The 15,490-nt window shown below is 48.3% G+C and overlaps 1 protein-coding gene across 9 annotated transcripts; it reads right to left on the reverse strand.

The window, feature by feature from the left end:
- Nucleotides 1-459: 459 nt before the first annotated feature.
- Nucleotides 460-14,628, reverse strand: tcf20 (transcription factor 20). 9 transcript variants are annotated; one of them, XM_078084613.1, is made up of 7 exons: nucleotides 13,946-14,509; nucleotides 12,074-12,257; nucleotides 3,970-11,059; nucleotides 3,797-3,890; nucleotides 3,618-3,681; nucleotides 3,373-3,529; nucleotides 460-1,974 (listed from the first exon to the last, which is right to left on the reverse strand). In XM_078084613.1, the coding sequence occupies exons 3-7, from the start codon at nucleotides 10,993-10,995 to the stop codon at nucleotides 1,834-1,836; spliced, it is 7,482 nt and encodes a 2,493-aa protein (XP_077940739.1). In that variant the 5' UTR covers nucleotides 10,996-11,059; nucleotides 12,074-12,257; nucleotides 13,946-14,509; the 3' UTR covers nucleotides 460-1,833. The 9 variants fall into 9 exon arrangements, with proteins under 9 accessions (XP_077940739.1, XP_040046347.2, XP_040046345.2 ...); XM_040190413.2 differs by having other exon boundaries at nucleotides 3,373-3,473; nucleotides 3,632-3,681; nucleotides 3,970-12,257; nucleotides 13,946-14,628; XM_040190411.2 differs by having other exon boundaries at nucleotides 3,632-3,681; nucleotides 3,970-12,257; nucleotides 13,946-14,628.
- Nucleotides 14,629-15,490: the final 862 nt, after the last annotated feature.

Here is a 15,490-nt window from a genome sequence, read left to right on the forward strand (position 1 = left end):
TGCGCAGTGACCCGTGTGCCAGAACGGATTGTAGTTCAATGGAAGGTGATCGACCTAAGGGCTATTTAACAATGTATCCCGTTTGTTTATTCATTACTTGTAACTATTTCAATTATTTATCCGTTATGGTTGACTATTTAAAATGTGTAGCCACCCGATCGCTTTATTAAGACAAAATACATTTGTAAGTTGTAATTTATTTTCCATGTATTCACTGATTTTACTTTTCCCCACTTGCCCTGTATGTAACAATATCGGAAGAAGCCCCTCTTCTAAAGAGTGCGACTGTTAAATTAGGTGTATGCACTCCCCTCAAACTGAGAAGGCAGGAAGAAGAAACAATAGATGGATGTAGATCTATAGAGACGGAGATGAATTAAATAGAGAGGGAGGCAGGATGGGCAAATTAAATGTCAGAGAAACAAAAAACAAAATTGGCAGAAATAACTAGGAGCCTTCTTGAAGTATTTTTTAAAGTGTATTCATAATTCATATACATATTGACAGATTTCTAATACAGCATGGTTTTGATAGTGTAACCGTCTTCTCAGGTTGACGTTTTTTCCTTTTTTTTTCTCCTTTTTTTTTTTACAAGAATAACAATAGAAAATGATAAAGACAACACCATGTACGACTCACTTTGAAATTGTATGGCAATGTTTTTCTGAATGGATTTTGCATCTCCCAATCGAATTCCTGCTGCGGCGCTCCACAGCGAAACCGCTCACAACTACTCGGTGAGGCCAATCACAGCCGTTCATACGACACCCTCTCCGAAGGTTCCAGTTCCCAAAAAATGCTTTTCCATCGCTGTGCGACGTGTCCGTCATACGTCACTTCCCACGTGGAACGTGCGCACTTGTGCACCCGGTAACACAGATCCACAAGAATGAAAACCCTTTAGCGTCCTCCTGTTCATCTTCCTCCTGTCAGCAGTCAAAGATGGCCGACACGCATTAGTCCATAGGGTTACAACCCCCCCCCCTTTGCTTTGCACATTTAATGAACATTTGTACTTGAAAAATAAGATTGTGTCCATCGGATTTTTTTTTTCTGTACCGTAAAAACCCCAGGGATGAAAAATAAGAACACTTTTTAAAAGGACCAAAAATGGAATCAAAGACCCAGATATCGGCATTTTTTTTCAGTTTCTCTCTCGCTCCCTCACACACACGCACACACACACGCGCACACGCACACACACACACACACACACATGACTTTTGAAAGGCAACAGATGTCCGTTCTCCAAGGCAATAATGTCTTTGTGGCAAACTCCACCCTGACATTCCAGACATGACTCTGGCTCCTCCCTCTCCAGGGATGAAAAAATAAATCCAAATCATGTGTTGTCAGAACATAAAGTGAGATACATCCATTTTTATATTCATGAGTAAATACTGACGAGGATAGAAAATAATAATGAGGACTAAAATAATTATGATGGTAATTCTAATATAAGTAAGAATTACTACTCGTGAGAAGATGTCAAATTCTCTCGATATCTTTTATGGGATAACTTGCTTAAAAAACAAACACCTAAAGAAAAAACAAAACAATAATGACAAAACAGATGATAAACAAGAGTGTTAAACTTTGAGGGTGTCCGAGGAAAATAAAAGTAAGCCCAGAGAGGAGGTTTGTTTCTTTTGTTCTCTAGAAAAATGTTCCTTTAGTTCCAACTGGTCTTGTGGTCACATTTTTCCTCTTTTACTTGTAGCTCCATTCCGCTCTGTTACATGTTCATGTTTTTTTCTTTTTCTGCTTTTAAGTCAAGAGCAACAATTCTCTCAGAAAAAAAGAAGGAAAAAAAAGCTTGTTTTCTCCGTTGTTTTAAATGTAAATAATGCTGATTCCCATTGAGAAAGTGTACATTCCCTTATGTTGGTCTCCGTCATAGATGCCAGTCCTGTCCCATTTCGGGCTGCTTCGCAAACAAGTCCCACTCCTCAGTCTTCTATTGACCAAACTAACCTTGGAAAGGGAACACAAACAAATTGAGGTTAGTATGATCTAAAACAGGACCCACGCATGTAGACACAAAGAATGAAGGGCTTTTTAAATTAGCACAATTTCTTTTATGGAGACGACCTCTTTTCAAAGTGTCTTGAAGTGGAGCATTAGGCAGCGAATCACAGGTGGTTTCATTATTGCTACACAGTCCTTTATTGGTTATCTGAGGCGCTGACAGACTCCACATTGAGCCATCAAAAAGGATGTATTTTCACAAATAGTGATGAAGCAAGGGATAGGGTTGCTCAATCCAATGCAAAACGAAAAGAAAGAAAAAGGGCGATATACGAGTCTCTGGTTTCCATGAGGACAGGCTGATTGGGAGTGAGGAGGAGTGTGAGAGCAGCCAACAAAGAGTAGAGAAGGTACTGCACCGCTCCTTGAAATGAAACGGTCTGAATAGAGAAGTTATAAACAGCCTTGAGGCAATAAATACCATTTCATCTGGATCAGGAGTGTAGAAAAAAAACACTGATATACAAAATGATCACTCAAAGCAAAGGCTGAAGAGACAGACGCTCTGCGGGCCGAGTATAAATACATGTATGTATGGCGCGCGCGCACACACACAGTTAGTAGTAACTGCCCAACAGCGGATGGGTTGCTATTTGTGTTTGAGTCACAGACCAAAAATCCTCCTGCACACACCTATATCAACAGGATGGTCTGGCAGGAATCAGCACCGTGAATAACATCTACAAATTCAAACACAATCAAACTAAATCAGAAATGTTGTTCAAGTTTATTTTTAATATGCTACCTCAATGTCTTGAAGCAAAGAGAAAGCAGGAAAAGCCTGAATATAGTGCACAAGCAGTGTGATGGAATATGGCTCTGTTACCGTGGCCAACCAGTGCAGTGTTGAATGATAAGCTCGTCATATCGTCAAAGCCTCACATGGACGCACACTAGTTCACACAAGCTATTCCATCACAATTTCTGAAAGGAAGAAATAATTAGGGTACTCTAACTTGATCAGCTACCTATCGCAGCCATCCATTGCGCTAAAAGGTTTCGACCACGGGCTCCTATGAAGGCAGATCAGAAGAGCTCTGATGACACACTGATTTTGAATTGTAAAATGGTGTCAATGCTCATTTGTCTGCCTATGTGACTGTTCTCTGATTCCCTCTGAGAGCGACACAGCTGGACACACCCTCGGCAGGATGTCCCGTCTGATCAGCCCTATTCGTCACCAAGACTTCCTGAAAAGATGTAGGTCTATTTCCACCTTAAATTAACCTAATCCAAACTATTCCTGCAGGACAATCATTGACATCCCTAATTCACACTATGACACATGCTGTAGACACACACAAATTCAGGTAAACAAACACACACAACCAAGTCTAAACTTACAGCTCCAAGACTCTGGTGTCTCTTCTTCTTCTGCGCTTCTCTCAGCCTCTCTCTGACTGCTCCAGGTACACTGGCTTGGCTGGCCGGATGCTCTGGGTAAACTGAACGAAGGAGGGAGGAGGAGGGGGGAGAAAGCGGGAGTAACATGGAAGGAAAACTGTCAGGATAAGATGAAAAGACGTGTGAGTGGCTGGTGAGGATCTACAATGGCAAAAGAAGACGAATCACACAAAACAAAGACCAACCTCTCCTTCTTTACCTTGTGCTTTGGACAACGCAGGGAGAAGTTGTCTTTGTTCAGAGAGCAATCTGGAAGAGGGACAGGGAATAAGTACAATACACAAAAGGTCCCACTCTGTAAAGAAACTGAAATTAACATGCACACAGTTACTAGAGTGTGTCTGTTTTTAATGCATCCACTCACCTGCTTCAATGGCGCACAGGTAGTGGTAGCGCAGCGTACAGCCTTTGCTGTAGCAGCCCAGGGTCGAGCCAACCATTTCACAGTAGGAGCAGCACTGAGCGAAGACATCAGAAATAAGCTACAAAGACGAAAAACTCCCAAAACAAAAACTGGTAGATTAAGAGGACACTTACTGTTTCTCTGGCGCCATCTAATGCCTCTTGCAGACCGTACAGTCTCCCATTGACCAGATACACCCCACTGGTCCACACCATGCATCCCTCGTGGACCCACAGCTCCTCTGGGTCCATCGGCATCTGAGGCAGCTGGGCGAGTTGTGCCAAAGGTCCCAGGGAGTCCAAGGCAGGGGGAGGGGGCTGGAAGGGCAGAGACGCCTTACTGTTGGAAGGCACCATTCTGGGGGAATCCTCACTGGATTTGTGCCTCCTTTTAAAGCGGGGGTGTGAGGTCAGCTTTCTGTGTTGCGGTCGTTGCTGAGCTTCGTCTGTTGGCAGCTGCTGCTGCTGGATTTGTGGCTGTTGCTTGTCGGTATCAAGGTCTGGCTCTCTCTTCAGCTTCGGGATAGGCCGAATGTCGAGATTCATGTCCCAGGTGAGGGACGGCGTTGTTTTACTGATGTAGGAGAAGAAGGACGAGGAGGACGACGAGGAGGCATTACTGAACTTGCCAGTCATGTGCATCATCATTTCCTCTCCGGCAGCTGTCGGGGCCGTTCTGACTTTGGCGGGGAGAAGCACAGGGTTTGTCGCTTGGCTCATGGCGTAGTCGCTGACAGTGGGGGGGTGGGTAAACTGAGCATCTTGCGTTTGCGTGTCCGCGTTGGCCCTCACAGCGTTTGAGCTCATGTCCGAGTTCTGTCCCGTTTTGCTTGTGCCCGTGGACGCTTGACATTGTCGGACCTGGGGTGGGTTCTTGGGGAGCTTTGCTGCATATTCGGCTGGATAGAAAGGGCCGTAGAGATCGCCAAGGTGTTTGTAATTTGCCCATTTCTGACACAGGCAGCAGAGCAGGCGGCCAGTGTGATGGGTCTCTGTGATCACCGGGCCTGTAACAATATAGCCAGTGGAGGGAAGCGATTTTCCCGAAGGAAGTATCGTCTCCGCTTCGTCCGTGTCCCTTTTCTCCGACTCTCTGTCTCTCCTACATAACTGGGAGGAAGGAGCTGGGGGAGAATCAATCCCATCCCCCCCCACTTTCCCTCCGACTGCACTACGCTCCCCTTTCAGCTTCTCTTCCTCAGCATTTACGATGATGCACACCGCCCCAATCTCTGGTATTTTGTTCTCCACGTGTATGTGCGGAACAAACAGACCCTTTCTATTTGGGTCCACAAATACTCTATTAGGGCCAGGGCTCCCTCCTCCCCTTAAAGGGGTATCGGGGTCGACTTTGGCCACTGATGGTGCGGTCGGCCCGGCTGCTCTCCTTCTCCTCCTCTGTCGCCCTCTGGCCTCTAGTGTCTCGTTGTCATCTTTCCCACCTCTACGTCTCCTCCGCACAGGCTTGACCTCGATCACTGGCTGCGTGTCCTCACTCTCAACATCCACTTTCACGATCTGAGTTAAAATGGGCGGGGTCAGTGGGGGCGAGTTGTTACTGTCACACAGGGGAGGGGCTGTGGGAGGCGGTGTGCTGCTTGTAGTCGGCACCAACGGTGGGGTTGTTGCATCCACCGTGGTTGGCTCGGTTGGAACTGAGGGAGCACTTGGAGTTGTGCTCTGAGCCTGGGCTTGGGGCTGACCCTGCCCCGGTGATTGGGCTTGATTCTGGGCCCTTTTTTGTTTATTCACACTCCCTACAGGTCTCCCCTTCTTCTTGCCAGATGGGAAATAGCCTTTAGGCACAGAACTGTCGTGCAGCTTGGGATCTTGTGGCGACAGGCTGGACCTGCCAGAGGACATCTGATGTTGCCTGTTCAGCATGTGCCCCTGTGCCTGATTATGGTGGGGCGGGGTGCCTCCATAGTAGTCACTGGTAGGATAATCATCAAATCCCATGCCAGATTCTTGAAGTTTCTGTCGAAGGAGGTTAGCTGCAGACTGCTCCCCTCTTCTTGTCTCGAGCTGCTGGTAAGTGTTGGTGAAATGCTGAATGTCCGACAGGGCAGACGAAGATGGAGGCGGGGAACCCTGGACCGGGCGAGGGAGAGGTGGAGGAGGGGGTAACGGTCCAAGCAAAGCAAAATCCTCCTTGTCACCTGATGCCGACGAAACAGTGGATCCTAATCCAAAGTCAAAGTCTTGTTTTAGGGCTCGAGACGCCTGATGAGGCTCACAGGGGTAGGCAGATGGAGGCAAAGGCCCAGTCTCATCAACTCCTCTGAAGGAAATAATATCGTTTAATGAATGACTTTCGTCCATGTAGCTATCTTCCCCTCCTACACCCCGTGGGAAATGTGCCAAGTCTTGGTCCTGTGAATCATTAAACGGCAGCATTTCAGAGTGAGAGAAGCCTGGATAATGATTTGAGTCATCATCGACATGTACTGCTGGTTTTTTAATATTTGGTGTGATTTTCTGCACAATTGCCTCTAGTTTCAAACCTCTGCCTTTTTTGGGAGGCATAGCCCTGGTAATACCACTTGATGGAGATAGAGGTTGCGAGTAGGTATTCTCTCCGGGCAGAGGCGAAGAAAGCCTGGGACATGGGATATCTGAACTAGAGTCATCTTCATTGTGATAGCTTGACTCAGACTGAGCCCCAGGCGAATGGTGTGAATTTGTTGCAGCTCTGTGCTGAGACGCATCCTGGAGTTGCCTTTTGGCAGGAATGGGAGAGATGAAAGAACGAACTCTCCTTCTCAACATTAGCGGATTTGTGTCTCCAGAACCGCTGGCTTTAGTCTGACGCGACACCTGTGGCTGCGTGGAGTTAATGTTGGCAGAAGGCTTTGCGGATATGGGCGGGGGAGGTGGGCAGGGATGTTTGGCGTCCTCTGCGGCTACTCTGGGGACTTGCGGTTCAGCAACATTTAGGCCATGACTCATTTGTGGTGGAATGGGAACGTGTGAAGCCACAGGAGCAGAGGGAGGGGGAAGAGGAGGAGGAGGCGCTTGTGTTCTGTAAAAGGAATCTCCCTCCATCATTCTAGAACCGTCTCTTCCGTGAGAGTGTGTCGACTCCCACATTTTTAAATCAAAGAAAGCGCCCTGATGATGGAGCGAAGTTTTGGTTGCGTGTAGCTCAGCGGGCATGTCGGTTTGTGAGACCATCCTCTGCCTCGGTTCTGTTTGGCTGACCTTATGTCTTCCTGGAGAAGAACCAGGAAGCAGCATCATCTCCTTTGATGGCCTGTTCATTGCTTTTACCCAATCATTCATGTCATGGGGGTGATGAGGGGCGCCACGAGGGTGAGCATACATCTGAAGCTTATTTGTGGACTGCGCTTGGGGGGATAAATTGTGGTAGGGATGGTGGGAGGGAAAATGGGGGTTACTGCGTGGTATCATATTGGCTTCTCGTGTATCTCCAAATCGATAAGCAGGAAAGCTGCTGCCACTGCCAGTTGATAAATCCACACCATGAAGGTAAGACTGATGCCTTGAAGGTGAAGATAAAGGGTTAGCGCTCAAAGGATGAGAAGGTAAGGGTGGAATATCCATATTACCTCGCCTGTAGGGGTCAGCATTCATCACAACAGATGAATGACCAGACTTGGAATGATACTCTATCTCAGCATCAGCGCAACCACCACCACGATGAGCAAGCGTTAAATTTGCAGGGTCCAAGGCAACCTTTTTTGATGCCATTTCAATTTTCACCACTTGTTTCTCTCTAATATCCTTTTTACTCATATCACTCGCAGCTGCTGGAGAGGAAAATGGCTGCTGAATTACAGAGGCTTCACTTTTCTCCCGCTCCCTCTCTCTGTCACTTTCCCTTTCCGGAGTGCCCCGTCGGTTTGGTGACACATCACAGATGACAGAGCGACGCTCTGATGGGGCTAATATCGAGCCTGATAATTTTTGAGACTCAGTTTGACCCATGATGCCGGTTAGCGGCTCTGGCTCTTGCAAAAGGAGTTCCTGCACAGCAGAGGGTGGAGTGCACACATTTGATGAGGCTTTTCTCTGTGGGAGAGAGTAGTCAGCTAAGTTTATATGCTTTGTTGGGGGTTGCTGAGACTCTGTAGCCTGTGTCAAATAGGACACGCCCATGTCATTTTTGTCAGCATTTTGCATTATCTTAGTAATAGGCACATCAGACCTCACTGAGGACTGAGTATCTGTGGTAAAACTAGGCTCGCTTTCGTGCCTCTGGTTTGTCTGTGGATGCTTTAAAGTGCTACCCATCTGTCCAGAATGAGCCAAAGCCTCAGTTATGCCATACGGGTGTCTAGTTTGAAACTGTTGTTGAACTTGCTGATGGGACGGAAAGGCCTGCTCCGGTCTACCATACCGTCTATCTAAATTGTAACCTTGAAGAACCTCTTGCAAAAGGCTTGGAAATTGCTGCAAATTATCTTCCTGACCTTTAGCTCCTGTGCCTTGCCCTCTCTTTACCAAAGTCTCTGTCGCAGAACTAGCATCTTTTGGATGCACATGGCCATAACCAGCTTGGGATTGTTGATACCCTAAGTATCTGGAATTTGATTCCATGACACCCACCGGGCCAGCCCTCGCTCTGCTTTTCATTGTCAAATTTGAGCCATATGTTGATTCTGGATAGCCGTATTTATGCGGCCCGGACTGGGGAGGATTTTGAGGCTGTCCAAAATTTGATTTTTGGTGATGGGAGGAATATAAACTCAAATCTACACCTTCCTCTCCATTATGGCTGCTCGACTCTCTCAAGAAAGAGTGTTTTTCTTCTATGCAGTTGCCTTGGGGATGCTTGCTTTTTTCATTTTGACTTCCCTCAGACCGAGCTGAAACAATCACACCAACACCACTAGCACTCTGGAGCTCCTCAGACGTGTGTTTTTCTCCTCTCTCATTGCTGTGTAATCTGGACGCAGTATGCAACCTGTTTTCTTTGTCCTGGCAATTTTTGGAATTGACTTCTCCACCTCGCTGCATTTGAAGACGGCCTTTCTCCGTTTTGTCGAGGGGGCCTTCACTTTCATTTTTGATGACCTCACTTTTTATTTCCGTTGTCTTCCTATGGCCACCGTATGTCAGACCAGGCTCTGAGATACAATTTGGCTGCAGAGGAGGAACAGTGGCAGAGGTGGCTGATGGGGAGGAGGAAACTGGAGGTTTTGAATGTAAAATTGTGCCAGTCTCCAATGACTGACATCCAAAAGCTGGGGATGATGATGAAAGGGATGCGCGTGCCTCACTTGCTTTTGTTTCGGAAACATTTAGTTCTTTTGACGGTGAATGGGGGGCGATGGTTTTACCAGCGGATGTTGGCCCAGTCCGTGTTTCACTGTGAGAGGCAGGGGGATACCCAGTTGGTTCAGATGCACTGCTTGCACCACTCATCTGCCTCACCCTCCCATGTTCCCCTTCAGAAAACTGCTCCTCCCGGTCCACCTTGGTCATCGACGAGCCTCCAACTAACATTCGTGAGGAGTCTTCATCGGCACCAGCATCTAAACTGGCACCATCACCAATCCCTGGAGCACTTCCGTCTTTAACTGTGCTAGTGCTTGAGGCTGCACTTGCATTTCGACTTCTTGGTTGTGACGGGGACACACCATGTGTTGCCTGTTGCATCTGGCCCACATCCTTCCCCTTCTTCTGTGAAAGCACTGAATCGGTGAGGAGCATGTGCTGCACTGTGTTTGGTAAATTGGCAACTTGTGAGCTCAAGGCATTAAGACTATTCAGGGCAGCATCCTGCATTTTGTCTAGCGGAGAGGATGAATAAATAGAAGAGCCGTCGTCTCGCGATCCAACTCCTGTCCCTAAACCCAATTTGTTTCGGCCTGTTGAAGGCACACTGCTCCCTCCACCCGCACACATGCTGTGAGCTTTATGACTGCCACCGCTACCACCACTACTGATGCTGCTATTTGAGTTGGGTGTGGGACTTAATTGTGGCATGGTCTGCAGTAATCTACCTTGACCATGGCTGCTACGGGGGTTTGACGACGGATGATGTGACGGACCATGACCTGAGGGGTTCGCATGTACCTCTGTGACGCCCATCAAAGGGGAAGGAGAGGAGCTACAACTTGGGGAATGCACTGCAGAGGCAGCTGGTGAGGGGTTGGATATCGGGCTAAAGTTTTGGTTGATTTGGGCTTGTTGAGCATTGGGATGCATTGGGGATTTGGCTATTTCTTGAGATGCTGCTTGAGGTATACTGGGATTGGATGCTTGATGATGTTTAGCATAGACAGAGCCTGGAGACGGGCTCTGGTGCTGCATCTTGAGAGAGTTGTCGTAGCCTACCCCCAAATTGTGCTGCGAGTTGCGGTGCTGTAGTGTGGCTTGCTTGTGAAGCGAAAGTGTCTGTGGGGAATAGCCAGGGTAATTAGAAGCATGGTAACTCTGCTGAACATTCTCCATTGGCCCCACATTGTTAGCAGCAACTGAACTGGAGACTGAGTTTGAACTAGAGTTGACACTGGGGGAATTGTTGACTTTGGGATCGAACCCCGCACCAGCAGCCCCGTCAAGGTATCTCTGTGGAGGAGGGCTGTACATTCCTGATGACCCCGTGGATGCTCCACCCTGTGGGGAGTAGTGAGAGTACTGAGGGGTCATTCTGTGCCCAGAGTGCGGATAGCTCCTATGCTGCTGTCCATGGTGGACAGCTGGGAAGGCTTGTCCAAGTTGGCGGTGTTGCATCTGAGAACCTGGCACTGACTGCATTGCAGCATTCTGACTCATATTGTACTGATGTGAAGGAGAGAACCCTCCAACACCAGCACCTCCACCAGAACCAGCACTTGAGCCATAGTCTACTGGATATGGTGACATCAGGCCGGATGCTGGTGCAGAGCCAGATCCAGCATGTCGATACTGGTGAGGTATATGTCCATCAATATTAGGGTACCCAAACCCTGCCCCATATGCCATGCCTCCCCTCCTGTGTCTTTCCTTTCCTGCCATGGAAAAATAGTAATCCATGGCGTCCTTCCTGTAGGGGTTGCTAGTGTTGCCGCTGTGAATGTTACTCTGTGTTGGTGATGCCTCCACAGCACCTCTGTTTCGAGCACTGTACGCAAGCATGTGGCTGACTTGACTGGGGTGGTGATGGCCTCTGTGCAGACTCTGCTGTTGCATCCCTGCGTAATCATCGGTCATCCTTGGCGAAATCTGGGGCTCTGCTGGCTGAGGGGGATACGGAGTTCCCCCTCCACCCCTCCCACTGAATCCCGGGGGAAGCAAATTGGGAATCGGACTGTTAGAAAAATTCTGCATTGTTTTTCCAAGATTGGATTAAGAAACAGAAATAACCGTCGGTGTCTATACCAGGGAATGCTTCTGATCAGGAACAGGAAGGCTTAGAGCAGTAACCATGAATGATGACACGAGTCTACGGCCTGGCAGTAAAACAAGGAAATGCCTTAAAAAAACAAATGGTTTAGGCTGAGGAATATCTAACGCAGGTGATCACTTTCTGGGTGAAGTCTTAGTTCTTAGTTCTTCTCAACATTATAATAGTATGGTTATTTTCATTGAAAAAAGAAAAAAGGTTCACTTTACAGATAGGTCTTAAAAAACGGAACTTTCAAAGAAAAGAAAATATATAGCGAAGCCGTTACTACTGCAGAAAAACAAGATTAAAAATGTGCAGCCATTCCCATGAAGCAGTTTGGCACAGAGCAGGCGATGATATCACGTCTGACACACCAGCATGTGAGATGCTCGACCTCAAATGTCTTTACATGTATACCCTCTGCTGGAATAATAGCTCAAGCAAACAGAGCTATGTGATGATTAAAGTGTGGTCCAATAGCATCTTGTGCAAATAAACAAAAGAAAAAAAATCTCTCAATAAAACCATTGAGAATGCGTTCCGTCACAACAGTCTTTCAGCCCTTCAATACGTTTGCCAGGACCTGACTCACACCTGTGTGAGACCAAAATGGCTGTAACTTGAATCAAGAGGTCTGAATACAGACGTTCATTGAACTCTCCCAGAGGCAAACACCCCATTGATATGCTCTTCAGGTCTTGGATGCAAAGTGTAATACGTTTTGAGATGTTCTTTTTCTTTGCGAATTCCCTTTCAAATACTGCTTTTAGATTTCTTTTGCTACTGCGTGAACTCATTCGGACTGTAGAAGTCTTTGGTCCCTATTTAGTAAGCGTTCTTTCCTTGACTGTGTTCAGATTCTTCGTGGTGCTCGCCAGTATCTTCAGCATGTAGCGGTCTTACCTTTGTTACATTATGCCAACCATCACTTAACTCTACCTAGTTCCATGGCAACAATTTTCCAAAGGGAGGGTAATCCATTTATTCCACCTCAAGCTCGGTCAATTCAAGCACCTGCTTTCTCTTCAGTATTTCCATGCAGAGAAGTTCATTTTCCAGGAGCTGCTCACTAGAAGCCTTTGCAAATCTGCAAACACAAAAGATGGATCAAAAATAGTTAGCACACAAAAATGAAAAGGCATCATTTATTTACTTTCCTTTGTGCTACAGCCATGTTATACAGAATAATTAATGGTGGTCATTCAATAGTTCTTGTTTTCACACACTAAACTTAAAACGGCTTGCTGGCCCCATATCAACCCTCCCGTTTTTAATATGCGCTTGGAGCAAGCCTTCATTGTGGTTGGACCTTTAACAATACTAAGCTGTCTCCTCTGACTGATAAAAAACAGGCTTGTTGAAGAAAAATGGGTTAGCGGCAGCAATTAGTGCAACAAAAGTAACACAGACAAAGTCACAAACATTACTTCACAAGTACACAAACAAGTGTGTTTAGCCTAGACAGAGGCAGTCTATAAAGAGGCCGGAGACCATAAACGTCAGTGTATTTAACTTGCTTTAACAGGCCTTAATGATTAGGGTGATAATTAAAGGCCTGACGACATCTTTACAGGTCAGCACCCATAATTGCAGCGTGTGACACAGGCCCCCATTGTCCACTGTAAAACGTTTAATGGCCCCGACACAAGTTTGGGCTACTTTAGTTAAGTGTCGACTTTCACCGGGACACAGGAGAACAAGGCCTGGCTGTTTACGATCACTAACTGGTCTCACTGGTCGGTCTGCAGCATCATCAGTGTGAACCCATCTTCGCCAATGCAATGCTCTGCTGCTTGCACAGGGACGGCGATGTGACAGAAGCAGAAACAATCACGTCCCTCCTTGTACATCTAAATGAGTCAGATGTCTGCATGCAGGACTCTGTCCAGGTGTCACAGCTGTTAAACCGGGAAAAGTTAGAAAGGACACAGTGGATCTCCATCCGTCCGTCCGTCAGCCCTCACCTGCATTACTGATCAACCTCAGCGGGAGAAAACCAGGCAGAGCCGAATCACAATAGAACAGCGCAGCATTAATAAAACACGGGCTCGACGCAGTCCGCCAGAAAGTCGATCAGCCGCACAGCTGGCTCGCAGATCGGCGGCCGGCTGCGTGCTGTTCTGCCTCCGGTGGTCACCGGCGCCGCGGTGGCTTTTGTACGTAACCCCGCTGGCTGCGTTAGCCGCTAGCAGTGCGCATTACAATTAGCTGTGCGGTGCTGCCTCCCCTTAGCTCGCAGAGGGTTAGCGTTAGCAACAAAACAACAAAAAGAAACACACACGCGCGCACACACACACACACACACACACACACACCGCGTAACTAGGGATCAAATACGCGGTGCGGTCGCGTGCGCTGTGGGGCGAGCTGAGCCACGCGCGCGCAGCTAGCAAGCCGGCTAATCTGCGTTTATCTCCGCACACAGCGGAGGTTCGTAGCAGGCTAACAGAAAAAGGCACGGGGCAGCCAGGCAGCGTTTGGCTACAAAAGAGAGGTGATTAGGTGCAGATGTCTCCCCCCCCACCACCACCACCACCCTTCACCCCCACCCGGAGAAATCCAGAGGGGCTGTGGACCACACGGGTTAGCTAGCATAAATATATCGCGTTCTGGCGGCGGACCCGGTGTTTGGTACCGCATCAGAAAGCCATCATCACGCAGCCTGACATTTCCCTTGAGCAACCAGAGCTAACGTGTGCCGGGGAGGGGGGGGGGGAGAAGGGGGAGGAGGGAGGGGGGCAGAGACAAGCTAGCTAACGCACTCTGGAAGCATACCTGAAAACGCAGCAGCGCAAGGCCCCTCGGAGGAGTGAAAGGCTGTTTTGTGACAGGAAACCCCCGCCTCGAGTCGAGCGCTCCGCCGCGGTTCCCCTCACCCTCTTTGAGTCCAGACAGCCCCGAACCAGCGGCGGCGAAGTCGGGCTGGCTGGCTGGCTGGCTGGCTGGGTGGGGGGAGGGAGGGAGGGCAGCCCGTCACGACACTCGGATCCCGGGCCTTTCTTCCGATTTCCCCCTTTTCCCTTTTGTCCTCGCCTCCGAAAATGATGCGAGCGGAACACAATCGGGGCGCCTGTAGGTCCCGCAGCCAGTGAGGTCCATACACCCCCGCCCCCCTTCCCTCCCCTCCCGCTCCCTTCGCCTCTCGCTCGCTCGCTCGCTCCCTCTTTCACACGCCGCTGAGGTGATTCCACCTATCTCCAGCCGAAATTAAACGCATGTCCATCTCACGAGTGTCCACTAACGCGCGCGGATGTCAAACGTCCTTCCTCGGAGCCCGGATCGCATTTGCGTGCCTTCACCGGGAGCTCGACCTCTTCGTTTCCCTCTTAGACTGCTGTTTTTTTCCTCTTCTTCTTGCTACAGAAAGACCGCCTTGAAAATGCATACACACTCATATTGCTGCACCCCCCCCCCCCCCCCCTCTCCCTCATCTCTCTCCATCACACCCCCCTCCCTCCCTGGAGCTTTTGCTTTTCCTTCATTTCTACAATAACATGTGAGATCATAGTGATATTGCAAATGCAATTCTCTATATTTTGTTGTTGCATGTCAGGGCAGAGGGGTTTAGCGCAGCTCCTTTGTTCCTGTTTCATCTCCAGTGAGGATGAATTAGAGAATCCTGATGAAGGCACAGGGGCACAAAGGCTACGGGGCAGAACGGAATCCATAGGTTACGTCTCGAGTGAACAAGTCAATAAAAGATCAAATGATCATTTGGGAGCGAACAGGAATGCCCGTTGAATGAGTTAGAAGGAGATGGCGGTTGAAGCTGGTTCATCTCATTGTGGTCTCTTACTGTTGAAGACCCCCTTTTATTTACACTTTGCAGCTATATTGTTGTTTTTCCCCAAAGAAGAAGCCACTTAAATCATCGTTATAACGGCCAGCCATCGGTTAATGTTTGACACGACACGCTCAGGAAACATCATCACGACCAGGGGGACAATGGAGGGGCTACAAATGTCCACCTCCCCCCCCACCCCCCTCCCATTTAAGTGTGTTTTGTTGTGTCTGCCCGAGCTCCTCGCAGACAGGGCCAGCGATGCAGCGCAGACCCGCTCACGCACTCCTACCGTAATAACGGTGTGCCCTATGGCCCCCCCCCCCATTCACGCTGCTGCACTTTTAATTCACTGCAGTGTGTCATACGTGCACGCACACACACACACAATGAACTCACACAAGTGCGTACCAAGACAACACAGCCGGCGTGCACATCCGCATGGGAAGTCTCTCATTGAACCTGTCGATCAAAAGAGTAAAAATCTCAGTGTTACGAACAACTGTTCGATACATTTCAATCCCCTTGCAGATACACGT

This window comes from Gasterosteus aculeatus, chromosome 11 (assembly GCF_964276395.1).
Source record: "Gasterosteus aculeatus chromosome 11, fGasAcu3.hap1.1, whole genome shotgun sequence".
Lineage (NCBI taxonomy): Eukaryota > Metazoa > Chordata > Actinopteri > Perciformes > Gasterosteidae > Gasterosteus > Gasterosteus aculeatus.